General features: G+C 40.4%; 1 protein-coding gene across 3 annotated transcripts in view; it reads left to right on the forward strand.

Moving 5' to 3' along the window:
• The window catches only part of TP53INP2 (tumor protein p53 inducible nuclear protein 2), a 33,291-nt gene that overhangs the window by 7,931 nt on the left and 9,584 nt on the right, over nucleotides 1–15,776 (forward strand). For all 3 annotated transcript variants that reach the window (XM_007430612.4, XM_007430610.4, XM_007430611.3), the window contains exon 2: nucleotides 12,256–12,632. In XM_007430612.4, coding sequence (XP_007430674.2) covers nucleotides 12,509–12,632 — 124 coding nt within the window. In that variant the 5' untranslated portion in view covers nucleotides 12,256–12,508. The remainder of the gene's footprint in view (nucleotides 1–12,255; nucleotides 12,633–15,776) is intronic.

The raw sequence follows: 15,776 nt of genomic DNA on the forward strand, positions 1-15,776 counted from the left end.
GATGCACATAGTTATCCCCAACTCATCCTCATCCTGGGCCAGATGGTTTTGGAACTGGGTCACCTACAGATGTCTGTCTACTCAGCAGGTTTATTTTGCTCATGCCCCAGCATAGCCAACTTTCCTACCTTTCTGGTCCTCAAGGCACTTATGCATTTCTGTCTAGTTGTTCACAAGTAAACCCTGCCATGTCATGCAGTTTCAAGGACATTCTTGGGGTCATCAAGGAAGAGCTGGCATAGAACAAAGGTTATGGCTACCACCCATTTATGACTGATTGTATTTTGCTACAGATGGGACTTCCAGTTAAATGTTGCAGGGCTCTCATTTCGTGTTCCAGCCAGCTATGCTTTTTTTCAGAGTACTCTCTTCCAGGGGCATCTGGAGAGAAGGGTCAAAAAAATCAAGATGGCATCTGTGACTGTGCAGTGCCTGTAAAGAAGAGGAGGATGGGGCTTCGATTGCATAGCTGTGGCCACTGCCTTGTTTGTTGAACACTCCCCCCCCCCCCCACACACAGATGCCCTTGTTCTTTTCCATTTTTCTTCTCTGACACTTGAAGGTCAGTGAGGCTTTTCAGTCTTTAGTGGGCTATTTTGGGAGCTTTTTCCACCACCAGATTTTTTGTATTCTGTGAACCTTCATTTTAAGATAGCAACTTTGAATCAAGCTTGATTCCTGGTCACTTCAAGGGCACATCCAGGTAGTTGTTTTGGCAATGATCTCAAAGTGGATTACCACTGACCTCTTCCTGGATGTTTTTTCAGGTATTTCCTGGTGGTCTTCCATCCAAGTATTGACTAAGTTCACTCTGGTTAGCTTTTTGAGATGAAATAAGGGAGGCGGCTGGGTGCTGCCATCTGCCTTGGGCCTATGACTAAATTTGGTATTCATCCAGTGTGTATATATCCAAACTAATTGAAAGCATGGGGGGGGGGTGCTGGGTCTTTGGCCTCCAGGCCCAGGTGATATGTCATCTTTGACTCTGGACAGGCGGCACTTCCCTGGACAGGGCTGGTGCACAATTTGGGGGTCCTCCTAGACTCACAGCTCCTGCTCAAGGAGCAGGTAGCAGCCGTGGCTACTGGAGCCTTGGCACAGATTTGCTTGTGTACCAATTATGCCCTTTCCTGGACTGGGAGGCCTTGCTCATGGTCACTCATACCTTGGTCACTTCCCATTTGGATTACTGCAGCACGCTGTACATGGGGCTGCCCTTGAAGACCACCCAGAAGTTACAAATGGTCCAGAATGCAGCAGTGTGCACAGTGATGGGTGCCCCTAGGTTCATACACATTACATCCCTGTTGTTTGAGCTGCAATGGCTCCCAGTTTCCTTCCAGGTGCAATTCAAGGTGCTGGTTGTTACCTTTAAAGCCCTATATGGCACGGGACCAGGTTATTTGTGGGACTGCCTCTCCCTAAGGACGTCTGCCCATCCTACCAGACTGGATAGGGTGGGCACACTCCTAGTCCCTTTCCTTAACTGTTGCCATCTTACGGGACCTAGGAAGTGTGCCTTTTCCGTGGCAGCCGGTGCCCTATGGAACACCCTTCCCCTGAAATTCGGCAGGCCCCCACCATTTTAATTTTCCCAAAAGCATTCAAGACCTGGCTTTTTCCCCAAGCACTAGGATAGGGTGAGCTAAGTTTAGTTAAGGTGCCAGTTTTTTTGGTTTTAATATTTTCTGGTTTTAATACCTTTGGTTTTAATATCTTTGGTTTTAGTATTTTTACTGTACGTAGTGTACGTGTGGTTTTGGTACAAGATGAGTGGCTATATACATGTTTTAAATCAAATAAAACAAATAAAATATATACATACATACACACATATATATCCACCCCCCCCCCCAAGGCAGGACTAGCACTCACAGTCTCCCAGTTTATAGCCTGGTACTTTAACCAGTACACCAAATTGGCTGTTCATTGATCTTTATTGATTTATTGATTTATATATCAAATTTGTCACCACCCATCTTGTTAAAAAGGAACTCTGGACGGTTTACATAAAAGATAAAAAGAATTAAAATACAATATAAAAACAATCTTAAATAAAAAATAAATTCCAAGAATTAAAACTGATCTAAAGTTACTGAATATAGTATTGCAGATTTATTTACAAACCAAACCAAAATTTTGCTACTGAAAATCTAATTTTTAATTTCAATCTGCACTTTTTCCCCAGCCTCACTCTGTATATATAACAATATTATCAGGATTAGCAGATGTTAATCCTCTTCCTAAACTCTTTTTCAGTCACAAATATCTTTTACTTTCCAATTTAAGAAGGAACTTTTGAAGATCTCTTGATAAAAACGTTGCCACTAAAGCAATGGTAAAATGGAAGGATTTACCCCACCAGATATCTGTGACTCTGATCCAAATTAAATTTAAATATGATCAACTTCTGTGAATCAAACTATGTGCATTTCTGGCATTCCAGATAGACGCAAGGCAGATAATATGTCGCGTTTTGCGAAGTGGAATCTTACAAATGCCTTCCTAAAAGAGTGCTCTTTTGAATTCTCACACCTTCTTATCAGGGGAGCATGGATTACAACCACATTCCATATGTCCATCCATATGTCTTTCAGCGTAACTACAATCAGAATATTATCATATATATATATATATATATATATATATATATATATATATATATGCAGGAAGAATTTGCAATCACTTCTGTAGCGTTTGCTGTTGAGGTTTGAACTGTATAAGCTCTAAAACTGTAAAGTTTTTGTTTTTCCCTGGCCATTTACGTACAGCGGGTATATGCAACCACCTTCTGGCTGGGGGCTACATTGGCCCTCTCGCTGGCATTCTTCAGGCTGCGCTGCAAAAAGTAAGGAGGCCAGGACAAAAATGTGGGTAGGTCTTGGAAAAAACCCCCTAATTTTGTTGAATTTACTTTTTAATTTCATTAATTAAATTCTGTTATCATGATGGCTTCCTATCTTTTCCCTCAATCACATTAAAATGCCTTTGAGGTGGTCAAAAAAGTCAAGATGGTGGCCACACCTGTGCAGTTGAAGCCCCACCCTTTTTTGTGTGTGTTGCAGGTATCAATTTGACATTTTTGACCACCTCTTCAGATGCTCCTGCTTTGAACAAACATTTGATCTATTTAACCTCTCTTTAGTTCATATTTTTCTCTCTGTAAAGATAAGTCCTGTAAAACGGGGTTCCTCAACCTTGGCGAGTTGAAGATGTGTGGACTTCAACTCTCAGAATTCTGGCTGGGGAATTCTGGGAGTTGAAGTCCACACATCTTCAAGTCGCCAAGGTTGAGGAACCCTGCTGTAAAAGATTAATTATCCCACGACTGGCACTCTGAAGTGCCAGGTTATTAATAAATGTAAATGAGAGTGTTATATTGCCTCAAGCTTGTATGGCAACTACATTTTTTTTCAAACATTTTTATATGGCTGTCTTCTCATTTAAATAAGAGATTATTGTGACCACGGCAGGATCTCCGAAAGAGTCACTTTCTTTTTGGAGGCACCAAGATGCTGATAGTTTTCCAAAATGCAGTTCCTGTTCCATAGGCATAACCACTACCATGATTTTTCTTTTGCACTCATTGTATGAGAGCACAAGACTCGTGTCTCATGATTGCAGGCAAAATGAGAACTGGTAGAAAGGCTGTGGCTTTTGGCAAGTAACAGCTCCAGCTGTTGCCTTGTTCGTTGGTTTTATTTGCAAATATGCAAAGGTTCCAACCATCATCCCTTCATTCCTCCACATCTGATGTAGATTTTTAAAAATCCTTTCCTGGCCCCAGTTCCTTCAACAGTATATCTCCCATTTGTGTGTGACTTAATATTTCTTCACTTCTTTGAAATTTAATTAAAGAAGCAACTCTCCAGAGCTCACATAGTATAGAGTTCATAGAGCTACATATTCCCTGCTTATAGATACTAGAACTATATCAAATGATTTGCCATCAAGACCTCTATTTTTCTTTTTTAATGGAGAAAAAAATGGTTGGGCAAGTTTAAGTTGATTTTAATTCATCAGTTGAATCAAATAATTTCAAGTTCCTTGCATAAATGGGAGCATCCAGTAATTCAGAGCTACATTGCTGGGAATTTCTATAATGAAGTCCTGCAATTTTGTATGGCATCTTGCACCATATTTAACGTTCTAGGTTTGTCAATCATGCTGGCGGGGGAATTCTGGAAGTTGAAGTCCACACATCTTACAATTGGAAAGGTTGAGAAACACTGCTCTAGAAGACAGATTGCTGAGGCCATTCAATGACTTTTAAACTGTGAGGAAGCCTACTGACTAAAGCCTATTTACTGAATCAATAAACATGCATTCCAGAGTTTCTCATTCAAAAAATGCAAGAGAAAAATCATCCAGATGAGAGAATACCACAATTCTGGCTGACTGTGGAAGCTACAAAGTGTTGTGTCTGGTTAGCACTTGGATGGGAGACTATCAAATACCAGGATTGAGGGCTTCACTGGGTTATTGATAAACGTCTTAGAAAAAAGCAATGGCAAAGTGGCAAACTTCTTCTGTACTGATGCCAAGAAAAGTAAGTAGCTTTTTCTATGCAGTCACCAGAAGTCGAGCCTGATGTGAAGGTATTTTTACTTTTATAGCCACCTAAAAAGCCTAACCAGTTCACTTCTATTTCCTGCAAGCCACACTGAGAGAACTCTTTAGCAAAACATCACTAACACAGATTGAGGGTTGGTGTGATTGTAGTTACATAACCATGATTGGTTGATCCAGGATGAAGGAACTGTTAGCATGGACTGACTGCTGCCATGCAAGGAAATAGCTGTGAAAATAGCTCTTGGTAACAAAATAAGGAGTGAAACAAAGACAACAAATTGGCTGCATTCACACAACATGCTGAACCAGGTCAGTTCAAAACCTAGGAAATGCATTTGCTCAACATGCTTAAACTTGGTAATTATTTCCTTCCGTTCCCTTCCCTTTTTTTTCTTTTCGTTTTTGTGTGTCTTAGCATGTTATAGACACCCAACCCATTTGGTTATGGTTCAGTACAACATTAGGGCTACCAAATCTGGCCTGCAAAAAAAAGCTTTACCACTAGACAGCAGCAATGAAATGCTTCTGTCTTGATATCTGCAGCCCAAATATGGTAATCCTAGTATTCTGTGAACCTAAAAATGGGTTAATTCAATAACCAAGGGTGCTGGGTGAACAGAGCAACTTTGCATTAAAAATAGGAAACACTGTGATGCTTTGTTGTGAGCTGGGGAGTTAAATTTTGGTAGATTAGCTTCTGAAGCTCTGAGAGCTCAGAATGACTTTAGTGGGAAACAATGATCCTTTGAAACAGGACACATTTCACAGATGTTGGGACAAACTGTTTTCTTGGGGAACACAATTTTTTTCAGACCAAGGACCACACTGACCTTTCAGTTGCAGGCCAGGGGGTTGCCTGCCTGCCCCAAAATGGCAAGTTTGAGCCAAATAATTGGGTAAAGTCTAGAGAAAAACGAAGATAGGTTTGGAATGTAATTAGTTAATTAAAATCATTCATTAGCTGCTACTATGATTGCTATCACATTAAAAGTTGCAGTTTGCTGGCCACTCTGATGAGGGCTCAAGGGTCTTACTCTAGGTTTTCTGGAGCCACTTGAAGTCTTGAAGTTGTACACTTCTGTTCTATCTAAACACAAACATTTTACAAATCAGAAGTCATCTTGCACTTGGTGTGGGGGCCACTGCAGTGGTCTCTGGCCATTTTGCAATTATTAAAGATATGCTCCATTCAGGTACTCTTTTGATGTAAATAACTTCAGGCAGAGAGTATGGGATCTCTGCCCTTCCTCTGGCATATCTTATTTGGCCAAGCCCATGCAATCCATGTGCTGGGAGCATGTCTGTAGAAGAAAGGCCTCCTGAATATCCCAGAATCATGGAATCTGAGTTGGAAGGAGCCATTTAAGGTCGCAGAGTCCCACACTCTGCTCAGTGCAGGAATTCATGAGTTTCTCCCTTGTTTTTCAGCCTAACACTTTGGTGACTACTTTTTCCACAGATGCACCATTCATTTAAAGAAAAGGCAAGCAGGCCTCTTACCACTTACTATTCTAAAAATAAAATGCAAGCAATACTTTGTCATGAGCAAACATGACAAACTCTCACTCGTTTTGGATAAACTTCTGCTTCTTGTTCTTGTACTGCAGCCACCCTCCGGTTGGTGCTGCCTTGGTGTTGATGCCTCAGTGCCCAGAATTCCCACCTAGCATGGCAGTCCCAGTGCATGGGAAGCTCACGTGCCATGATTGCTTGTCATACTCCCTCTTCTCAGCCACCTCCCTGATGGCAAAGGACCCTCACCCCAAACCGATACTGCCATGCCCTTCAGTTCTTTTTTCAGTGCCATTAATGGGATAGAATTGCAGGGCAATTTGCTGGTGGAAAGACTAAAGATCCATCACCTTCTTTGCTGAACTTCTCTTTGAAGGACTCTATTCAAGACTGGAGATCCTGGGGCTTTAAAGGGACCCTGAGAGAGTAACATTCAGGTACTTGATTATAAATCAAGGACTTGTGCAAACAGCCTCTTCCCTACCTCCCATTTAATCAGAAGTTCTTCACAGTCTGAATTGGAGAACAGCCTCCTACTCACGCAAGGACTTTCATGCTTGGTAGAAGCATACATATAGGATCAACTTTTTAATTCTTTGCTGTTTGGCACTTTATTTGAGTTCCAGAAATTGCTATTTTTTAAGAAGAGTATTATGCTGGTGTTGTAACTAATAATAATTATTAGTACTACCGTACTATTAATATTAATGCTTTTTTCCCAGAGCAACAGTACTATGACAGAAATTCTTCTTTCTTATTTTATTTTCCTTCAACAAGGCTGGAAGGACATTTTCCTGCCTCTTCTGAAGCATCAAAGGTTGTGGCTCTAAGTCAAGCTTGGTTATTTTTGTATGTAAGGCAAAATAATTCCATCTCCCCTGCCCCCACCCCAGGCAGTGTAATAATAATATTTTATTAGGCAATATGATGCTCCCAAATCAGCTGCCTGAGATAGCTACTTCATTCTGCTTAATGGTCAGGCTGGCTTCTCAATGCATCTGACTAAAGCTGTATTGAATAAGCCTACCATCTGCTCAGAAATCTAATCCAGGTTGTTCTGAGCCTGGGACATACAAGACATCCAAAATACATGAATAACTGAAAACAGGCACACACACTCCATTGACCAATAGGAAATAGCTTTTGCAAACCAATAGTGCGATCTTAAGCCTGCTTAATGGAACAGAAACCTAGTAGAGCCACTGGAGATAAGTTTTTGTTTTGTTTTGTTTTGTTTATTTATTTATATGGCTTATATGTCCGCCCATCCCACAGCAGTGACTCTGGTTAGGAATATTTATATGCTTAGGAATATTCCTTTTGGAAGTTTGTTAAGATAAATTGGCTTTGTTCCAAAGTAAACAAAATACAAGATTGGAGATGTGAGTAAATGCCAATATAATTACTTCACAAACATGTCAGATAAGTGACTCCTCTGCCAAGCTTCTCCTGTGCTGCTTACTCCTCTTACTGGATTCAGTCACTGGTGTCAGCTTAGATATAGGTTTGCTGGCATCATAATGGCTTCCATTGAAGTTCCCTCCCTAGGTAATTGCTTCAAGCAATTGCCATGGATAGGTCCCAGAAGACAATGAACTGAAGGCTTTGTTTAGAACAAATGCCATCATGAAGGAAAGAGAGGCAACCATCTTTTTCTGAGCAAAACTATCCTCCTGAACATATCTAACTGGATGGACACATTGGGAAGTAGAAAGTGGATCTTCTGTAGACAGCAGAGGTGATGGAGGGAACTCTGGAAAAAAGGCATCCATTCAGTAAGACGTGGGCCATGTATTCACTTATTTGAACAATTTCTGGAGTATATGAAGAAGACTTTTGGCTGGGAAATCACATCCTACCAGCTCTGACCCAGAATTTTCTTTCCTAAATTCTCCACTCCAGAATTTCTTCTAGGATATGTTCTATATTGTTACATCTTCTAACTGGGTGAGATATTAATTCTTTGAGACAAATTAAGTGTAGCTTTAGAATTGTAATCTACCAAAAGAATTTGACAATAATGACTGCAGTCCAAAACATCTGGAGGACACAACATTGGAGAAGAACGGGGTATGAGAGAAGCAGACTGGGACTACAATCCCATCCTGCTTGCCAGGGAGCCCTATTCGGTGGGATTTAGTATTGAGTTCCTAGTTAAAGAGGATACTGTATAAACTCTGGTACAAATGGAAGCTAGAAGTTGGAGACTAATAAGGGATGTAGCCGCAGTGAGGTGGAAGAGCTTTCTTACTCCAAAGCCTTACCTCCTGATATTAGAAAGGCACAATTCCTGTTGACTCAAAGGCCACCCCGGGCTTTGCATGGCATTTATCATGAGTGGTTGGGGTTAGGACCCTAGGAGGTTTGGACAGTTCATGTCAGGCCCAGCCCAAGAACAACAGTGGAACAGTCCAGGTGAATAAAGTTCCTTTATTTGCTTACATCTTATAGACAGAATCTTACCAGACTAAATCTATACTATTGCAACTAGTGGATATACCCTGGGAGATTCTAGGGAGTGGCTATCCTGAACCTCTTTCGCTTCCCACACTCCCCCTGCAGACTGTATTGTCTTTTGTCTCCTTTCCCTTCCTAGAATGCACCCCCTCCTTCCTGATAGCCTTGATCCCTCACAATTTGTGCCTGCAAGGGTTGTTAAGGTCCTCTTTTGGCTTCTTTATCTGCCCCAAACCTCAAAAGCATATACATACACACACAAAAGAAGTTTTTTTGGGGGTGGGACCACCTCTGGGGGAAAGGAGCACAAAAGCAAAATATATGCTGATAGGCTGTGTATGGTTCCTGAGATACACTTTTTGTAACCTTGTTTTGTATCATCAGGCCTGAGGTAGATGTCCAAATGATTACATTGTGTGATCCCTTTTGGCTACAGCATTTCCACTGTTTCTGGTGCAGACCTACCATATCATAACATGCAGTTGCCAAGTAGAACAGGAATCATGTATTCCAACCCTCTCCTCTGGATAGTGTCTGTTAAAACATTCAGGACAGATGGCTATCCAGTCCCTGAAGATCTCCAGTGAAGGAGAACATATCACTTCCTGAGGTCATCCATTCAACCATTCTTAACATCGGGATGTTCTTCCTAGTATCTAAACACCTACTAATAAAGTTAATAGTAAGATTTGCATCATTAAAGCTGAACTTTTGAAGTAAATTGCATTTTATATATATATACATATATACACACACATTCTACAAATTGTATTTATAGACTTCTCCCTCTCAATTCATTTTTTAATTGAAACCCCCCCCCCATGTTTCGAGAGCAAGTGCCAATTGCTCTGAGTTCTGTGCCACTCAATCAGTAGAGGAACTTTGAAGGGTTTTTTTCCCCCTAACCCCCTTATGGCTTGGCCAATCTGTCCATTTCAGGGTTGGTTTTTTTCCAGTTTCTTGTTTTTGTGAATAGGGTAAATGCAGTTCATTGAGAATTTTTGAATATTGTACGTTCAGATTAAAATGTGTACTTTCAATGCAAATTTCTCCAACTAAGTATTATAGCTTTTGCAAACAATTTCCACAATGTTTTTTAAAACTTTTTTTCCTGAACGCACATGTTAAAAATGGATAGTGAACTGCACTGAAAGTTATAAAAAACTGTAAAATTGGGATAATTCAATTTCAGTCTGTGTATTGGTTAAAAAATGGAAAATTAAGTAGGCTTGCATTCAAGAATGAACTAAAAATGTTTCCTACCCGTACTACAAAATGAAGGAAACTATAATCCTTTAGGCATCTGCGCGGCTAACCGTCTTGCTAGTACACAAATACTTTGCAAAGATAATTCCTTGATTGATCAAATGTCAGAAAACCTGATGTGCATAATTGTAGTCTCTAAAGTTGCTTTTGAAGATACATTACATTGAGCTGGCAGGCTGATTTTTAAAAACTTTTTGTATGGTAAATATTAATGCAGCTGGATTTTAAATTGTCTTTTTCTCAGTTGCTAAATTAGTTTTATATGAATATACTGTACATTGTAAATAATTTTCAACCACTGTTTCAAATATAGATCTTTCTGCATTTTGAATGTAGGCATATGTGCTTGGCAGGGCTTTGGCCTAAAAGGTGGCATAGAAATATTTTTTAAAAATAAATGTGTAATGAATGGGCACAATTATTCATCATCTATTCTACTGTTGGTATGATAGACTGGACCTAGCTGAAACCTATAGTTTTGGAGCAAATGAAAATGAGTACAATACTTACTGTTTAATTAGTAATTAAGAAGTAGAGTTGTTAATTCAAGACTTTAAATCCTCCCCCGTACTACGTTCAATTTGCAAGTGGAACTGGGAAGCCAACTTGGCAGCATCTGAAGGTGCTCTACCAAGTGAATTCCTGGATTTCTGATTCAGAGGCCTGGCTTAATGATATCAGTATAAGAAACTTTTCTAACAAACAATTGCAAATGTTCCTGCTTCAGAAATGGCAGCAGAGTTCTGATCCATCCCTCCTTTAGTAGCTAAAAGAGGAGCCAGCTCTTGATGTTCTTCCATCAGTTTGGATGAATGCATTGCTTGCTTTCAAGTATTTAAAAAGATGGAAAGAAGCAAACTTTTTGCCTTATTTACTAAGGATAGAACAAGTTCAGGGCCAGTTCAGAGTAGCAATTAAGAATGCTGGGCTTCTATTTTCAAATCTCTCTTCAGCAGAGGAAGTAACCTTCCGTCAGTTGTAATCCCTTCACCCAGAGTTGGTATAAGGATAGTTGGCATAAATTCTCTCAAGGTCGCTGTGGGGATAGCAAGCATGGAATTAATGCTGGTCTCTTAGGTTTGGCTGGGAGAAAGTTAATGGGTGTTAGCAGTAGAAGAAACAATAGATTTAAATGATTGCTGTGCAGCAAAATTCTCTGCATTAGTTTTCCATCAGCCCTCATCCAATCTTGATCAGGGTTATTCTAGTTGACAGAGAATTAGTTTTAGATTTTTTTTCAACTGAGAAGGATGTGAAAGAAATGTTCAAGGGTGGACTGCAGTGTTCTTCCACAGTGGCAAAGAGGTGTATAAATGTCCTGTCTTACCTGTCTCTCAAAAGCTCTGCAAATTTTTTTGGCTTCCCACACTTTTTATTAAGGGAAGGACTCCCCCACTGCCTGGCCTTGTCAGGATGTGTAAGCAGGCAGGGAGGCATCAGAATGATGGAAAGAGGGGTAACAGTAAATCACAATCCCAAAAGTAGCCTTGCCTTTCACCTCAAACAATAAGATAAAATAAAAAATTCAAGAGAAAACTGAAAAAATTTTAACTTCTCCAAAAATAATATAGAAAAACAAAAAGCCTCTTTCATAGGAGAAGAAAACTGTTGAAGAACTTCAAGGCAGAACTGCATAACACTGATTTAAATTTCAGGTTGGACTACAGACTGATCCCCTGGGAAAAAATCTTGTGATAGTGGAAATATTTGTCTGGGGAGATTGGGAGGACCTTTTCCTTAGAGTTCTTTAATTGTATGAGCAACCTATCTTCCCCAACCTGGAGCCCACCTGGTGAGTTGGACTGCAAAACTCATCATGCCCTATGGGCAAGATGACTGGGATGTCATGGGTTTTGTAGTCCAACTCATTTAGGGGCATTCAGTAAGGAAAACTGGAATAGACTGGCCACTGTTGAGCCTTTGGAAGTCTTTCTGGCATCTAGACTTATCAGATATCAGCTATTACTTGCAATATGAGTATCAAATCTCATCAAATATCAACTATTACCTGCAATACGGGTATCAAAAGAGGTCCTGAATTTGTCCTCTTAACAAATCCAGCTGAGGGACTAGGGAACAGGAAGTATTTTTGCATGTTTATGAGGGAAAACATGTTAACATTAATACAAGCAAACTGGGCTTGTAGGAAAAGTCTTTCCCCAAGACTCAGGGGAGCTTCGAAGAGCTCAAATCGACACTGAAGAAATGTTTTCAGTGAAAGTGAGAAGGGAGGCCACCCTGCAGAGATGAAACTAAAAGACACCAGAAAAAGGTCATAATCAGGGCAAATTAAGTTTATGATCAAAGCCAGGATTCTCTTCCCCTGCTTTCTCAGGGTCATCTGAGTTCATTGTGATTCAAAGCATTTTTGCTTTTTAAAAGAGAATTTAAATTATGTCCTCTCTCTCTCTCTCTCCTCTCCACCCCGCCACCCTTTAATCTTTGCAGGCCTTTGCACTGAAGCCAAGTGAAGAACCTTATGATTGCACTATACATAACTCAACTCAGATAAGACTTCGGAGGGGAAAAATACCCCAGCAAAAGCAACAGAATAGCTCCTGCCTTTTGGAAGACTCATCCATCGATTTTTCCCAAAATTTACACCACAGCAGCATCTTCTGGCTACACGCACTGAAGCAAACATTTAGAGCCGTGCTTCCATTTTTCTTTCAAAGTCCACCTTAGAAATCCTTTTCCTGCCATGTTCCAGCGTTTCACCAGCCTCTTCTTCAGTGATAGCAGCACAGTTGAAGACCTTGAGGATCCTAAGCCTTTTGTTTCTAAAGAGGAAGAAGAAGATGGATGGCTTATTATTGACCTGCCAGGTGAGAAACGTTAGAGGAAATGATTGGATTCTTACGGCATATGGTTCACAAATTGCAGAATGGAAGGATTGCAACTAGTTGCAATTTTAAAAAGTGATACAGAGGGAAAAAGAGGGAGGGATCGGGACAAAAGTAAACTCAGGCAGCAATTCTTAAAGTTATATACTAATGATTAAATACAGTTTAGAAAGAAGAAAAGGATGAGGAACCTGGCCTTTCAGCAGGGATCAAAGGACCACTTCTAGCTCTATCAATCAAAGCCAGATTAAGGCATATGCTAAATATTGTGCAATTACTGTAAAGTCCATGATCACAGGAGACGTGTTACTGTTCTAGGTCTGCTTCCAGTAGTTCCATATGAGGATATCTACAATGTTTTTCTCCTCCTCCTCCTTTCTTTCTTTACACATTTACTACACATCTGTCCAGAAAGATTATGAGAGAAAGAGAATCCCACCATTTCTACTTAGATTAGATATAATTGAAGGAAAACAAGGAAAAAAGAGCTTGACTTATCATTGTCCTCCATCAGAGCATTTGAAACATGTTGAGGTTTGTTCCAGCAGAATGCAACCCTTTCAAAGGTTCAGAAGGAACATTTTAAATGTGGCTGTTCTGTTCCAAGCTTGGGATAAAACATATTTTTGCTTCATGTGCAACCATTGTTTCAGGCCTCATTATGGACTCGATTCAGCTTTGCTAACAGGCATGTTAAAATCGTGTCAGATGAAATAACTATATAAAAGTAACAGTTTTAAAAGTCTAGGAAAATGAAATTCCCACCTTCAAAAGACATAAGAGTTGGTGCCGGATCAGGTTCTTGCAGGAGAACAGCCTGAAAATGGGCCATCATAAAACATTTTTCTCCAGCTACCAGCCACCTAACCTGTGAAAGCAAGACCACCTAGAAAAAAGCCTGTAAATATTACTTCAATGGACAGAAAATAGCAAATTTATGTAATAAAAGTTATTCCTTCAGGAAGTTAGATCCCAAGTTAGACAGGATGTAATTACCATTCCAGAGAATGGAAGTACAGGAATGAAGAACCTGTAGCCCTCCAGATGTGGCTGAACGACTTGTCCCAGCAGCTCCAGTCAGATTGTCTACAGTAAAGAATACTAGGAACTATAAGTCTACAACACCTGGAAGCCATAGGTTTCTCACCCCTAAAGATCTCATGAGTACATCCAACAGCTCTCCCCACCCCCAACCCCTTTGATCTGTACGATTCACTCAGTCTTCCTTCCGTTCATGTCTGTACAGAGATTAGGGTGTGATATAAAATGGTTCAGGTGATGCTGCTCGGCAGATTAGGTGCTTCTGTAGTGTAATTATCTCACACTATATTTCCCCCATTTTTTTCAGAGAAAGATCTCAGATTTAAGGTCTGAACCCCAAATTTGAAGTCTGCAGCAAATATTCTATCACTTCTGGCACTTTAGAAGGATACAAATAGCAAAGTTTTGTCTTAAAAATATGCAGTTAACAGAGTCCATGGATGATCCAACAATAGGCAAAGGAAGGAAATTGGCCTTTGAGCCATTGCTTTTCCCTTGGGCTTGTCTTATGCAAGAAACATAAACTTCCTCTCTGGGTGGCTCCTAATTTATCAGTTCCCAACTTAAAATATACTCCTCTCTCAGCTCTTTCTATATGCCTAAAATGGAAATAGATAGAGGGAAGGATTGGCTGGCAGTGGTCAAGTACATCCCATAGACCAAACCCCACCCCACACAGTTCATTGTGGTTGCAAGTCATTCCTCAGCAAAGAGAAAATCCGGCCTCCAGCTATTCTGCCCTGTCACTCCCACCTTCTCTGTGCAAACGGTAGGCTGGAAGTCAGGGAAAATGGCAGGGAGACTGAGAACCACATACGTGAATGGCTGCTTCTGCCAAAGGCTGAGGGACAAAGAGCAAATAAGCCACTTCCTGCTGGTTTCCAAGTGGCAATGATGTACTGCCAGTGGGTCACATTGGAGTATTGTGGATATCTCCAGTTTGAGTAATTAAAGGTTCCTTCAAGTTGAACTTGATTCTGTGACCTCATGGTCACATCCCTGTAGTTTTCCTGGCATGGCCATTACTTTCTTCTGGGATACTTTTTCAGTTTCCCAGCCTAGACTACAAGCTTTGGATTTCTGGTAGTCTCCTCTCAACCAATACTAACCAGGTACAATCCGGCTCAGATGTTTGAGCTTGGCTAGGTGCTTTTCTGCAAGTGGGGTCAGTCTCATTAAGGCACCTTCTTAGGAAGATCCTGGCATAAGGGCCATAGCAACATAACATAAAACATCATAACATAACATAACAACTCACAAGCTTTCTACTTCCTTATTTTACTCAACCCTATTGTGACAAAGCCTCAGTCCTAGCTATACTGAGACCTTGGTTATACCTGGTTGAAGTTTGCAGTGATTTTGTTTTCCTCCCTTTTAGGAGCAGACAGCTGTGCCATCTTCTAATTCATCCCATAATTTTCACTACTCTTCCCACTTTGTTGCTTCCTGTGGTAAAGGTAGCACTAGCAAAAGTCTTAGAAAGCTGTGGAGCATTCTAGGCACATCTCCTGCCTTCCCAGGGCACCAGGCTCTATCAAATTGTGATTTTATAATATTTATAATTATAATTACAGACACTTTTCAGACCTTAATGGTAGTTTAATCAATAATTTACTGGAAAAAATGTCTTACTATCTCAGTAGAACTTGCTTCAGAATCAGTGGCTAGCTGCTCACATTGCACTGAACCACAATGTGGGTTTTGGTTTGGCTTAGTGGGGCCACCCAGCCATTATCATGTGTAAACCATGTTTTAGGGCTTAGTATGTTATGGGATCCAGTCACTTGTAGTTTAAGCAACCAACTATATTAAAGCAAGCAATTGGTTAGTGTGGGCCTAGTGTTAGCTTAGACAATATGGCCAACGATAGGGGATGCTGGGAGTTGCAGTTTAGCAATACCTGAAGGCCCACAGATTTTCCATCTTTTTAATTCCTACACATTACAGTATGTCAGTTACTATTAACCCATATTAACCCAGCCAGCATCGGTGAGACTGATGGATGCTTCAGAAAATTTCCATAAATAAATAAATTTATTTATTTATTTATATGTCACCGGAGTAAAGCACATTCACTAGTCTACA

Source organism: Python bivittatus, unplaced genomic scaffold (genome assembly GCF_059951505.1).
Source record: "Python bivittatus isolate LINGU-HERP-01145 unplaced genomic scaffold, Pbiv_v1 ctg000700_np1212, whole genome shotgun sequence".
Classification (NCBI taxonomy): Eukaryota; Metazoa; Chordata; class Lepidosauria; order Squamata; family Pythonidae; genus Python; species Python bivittatus.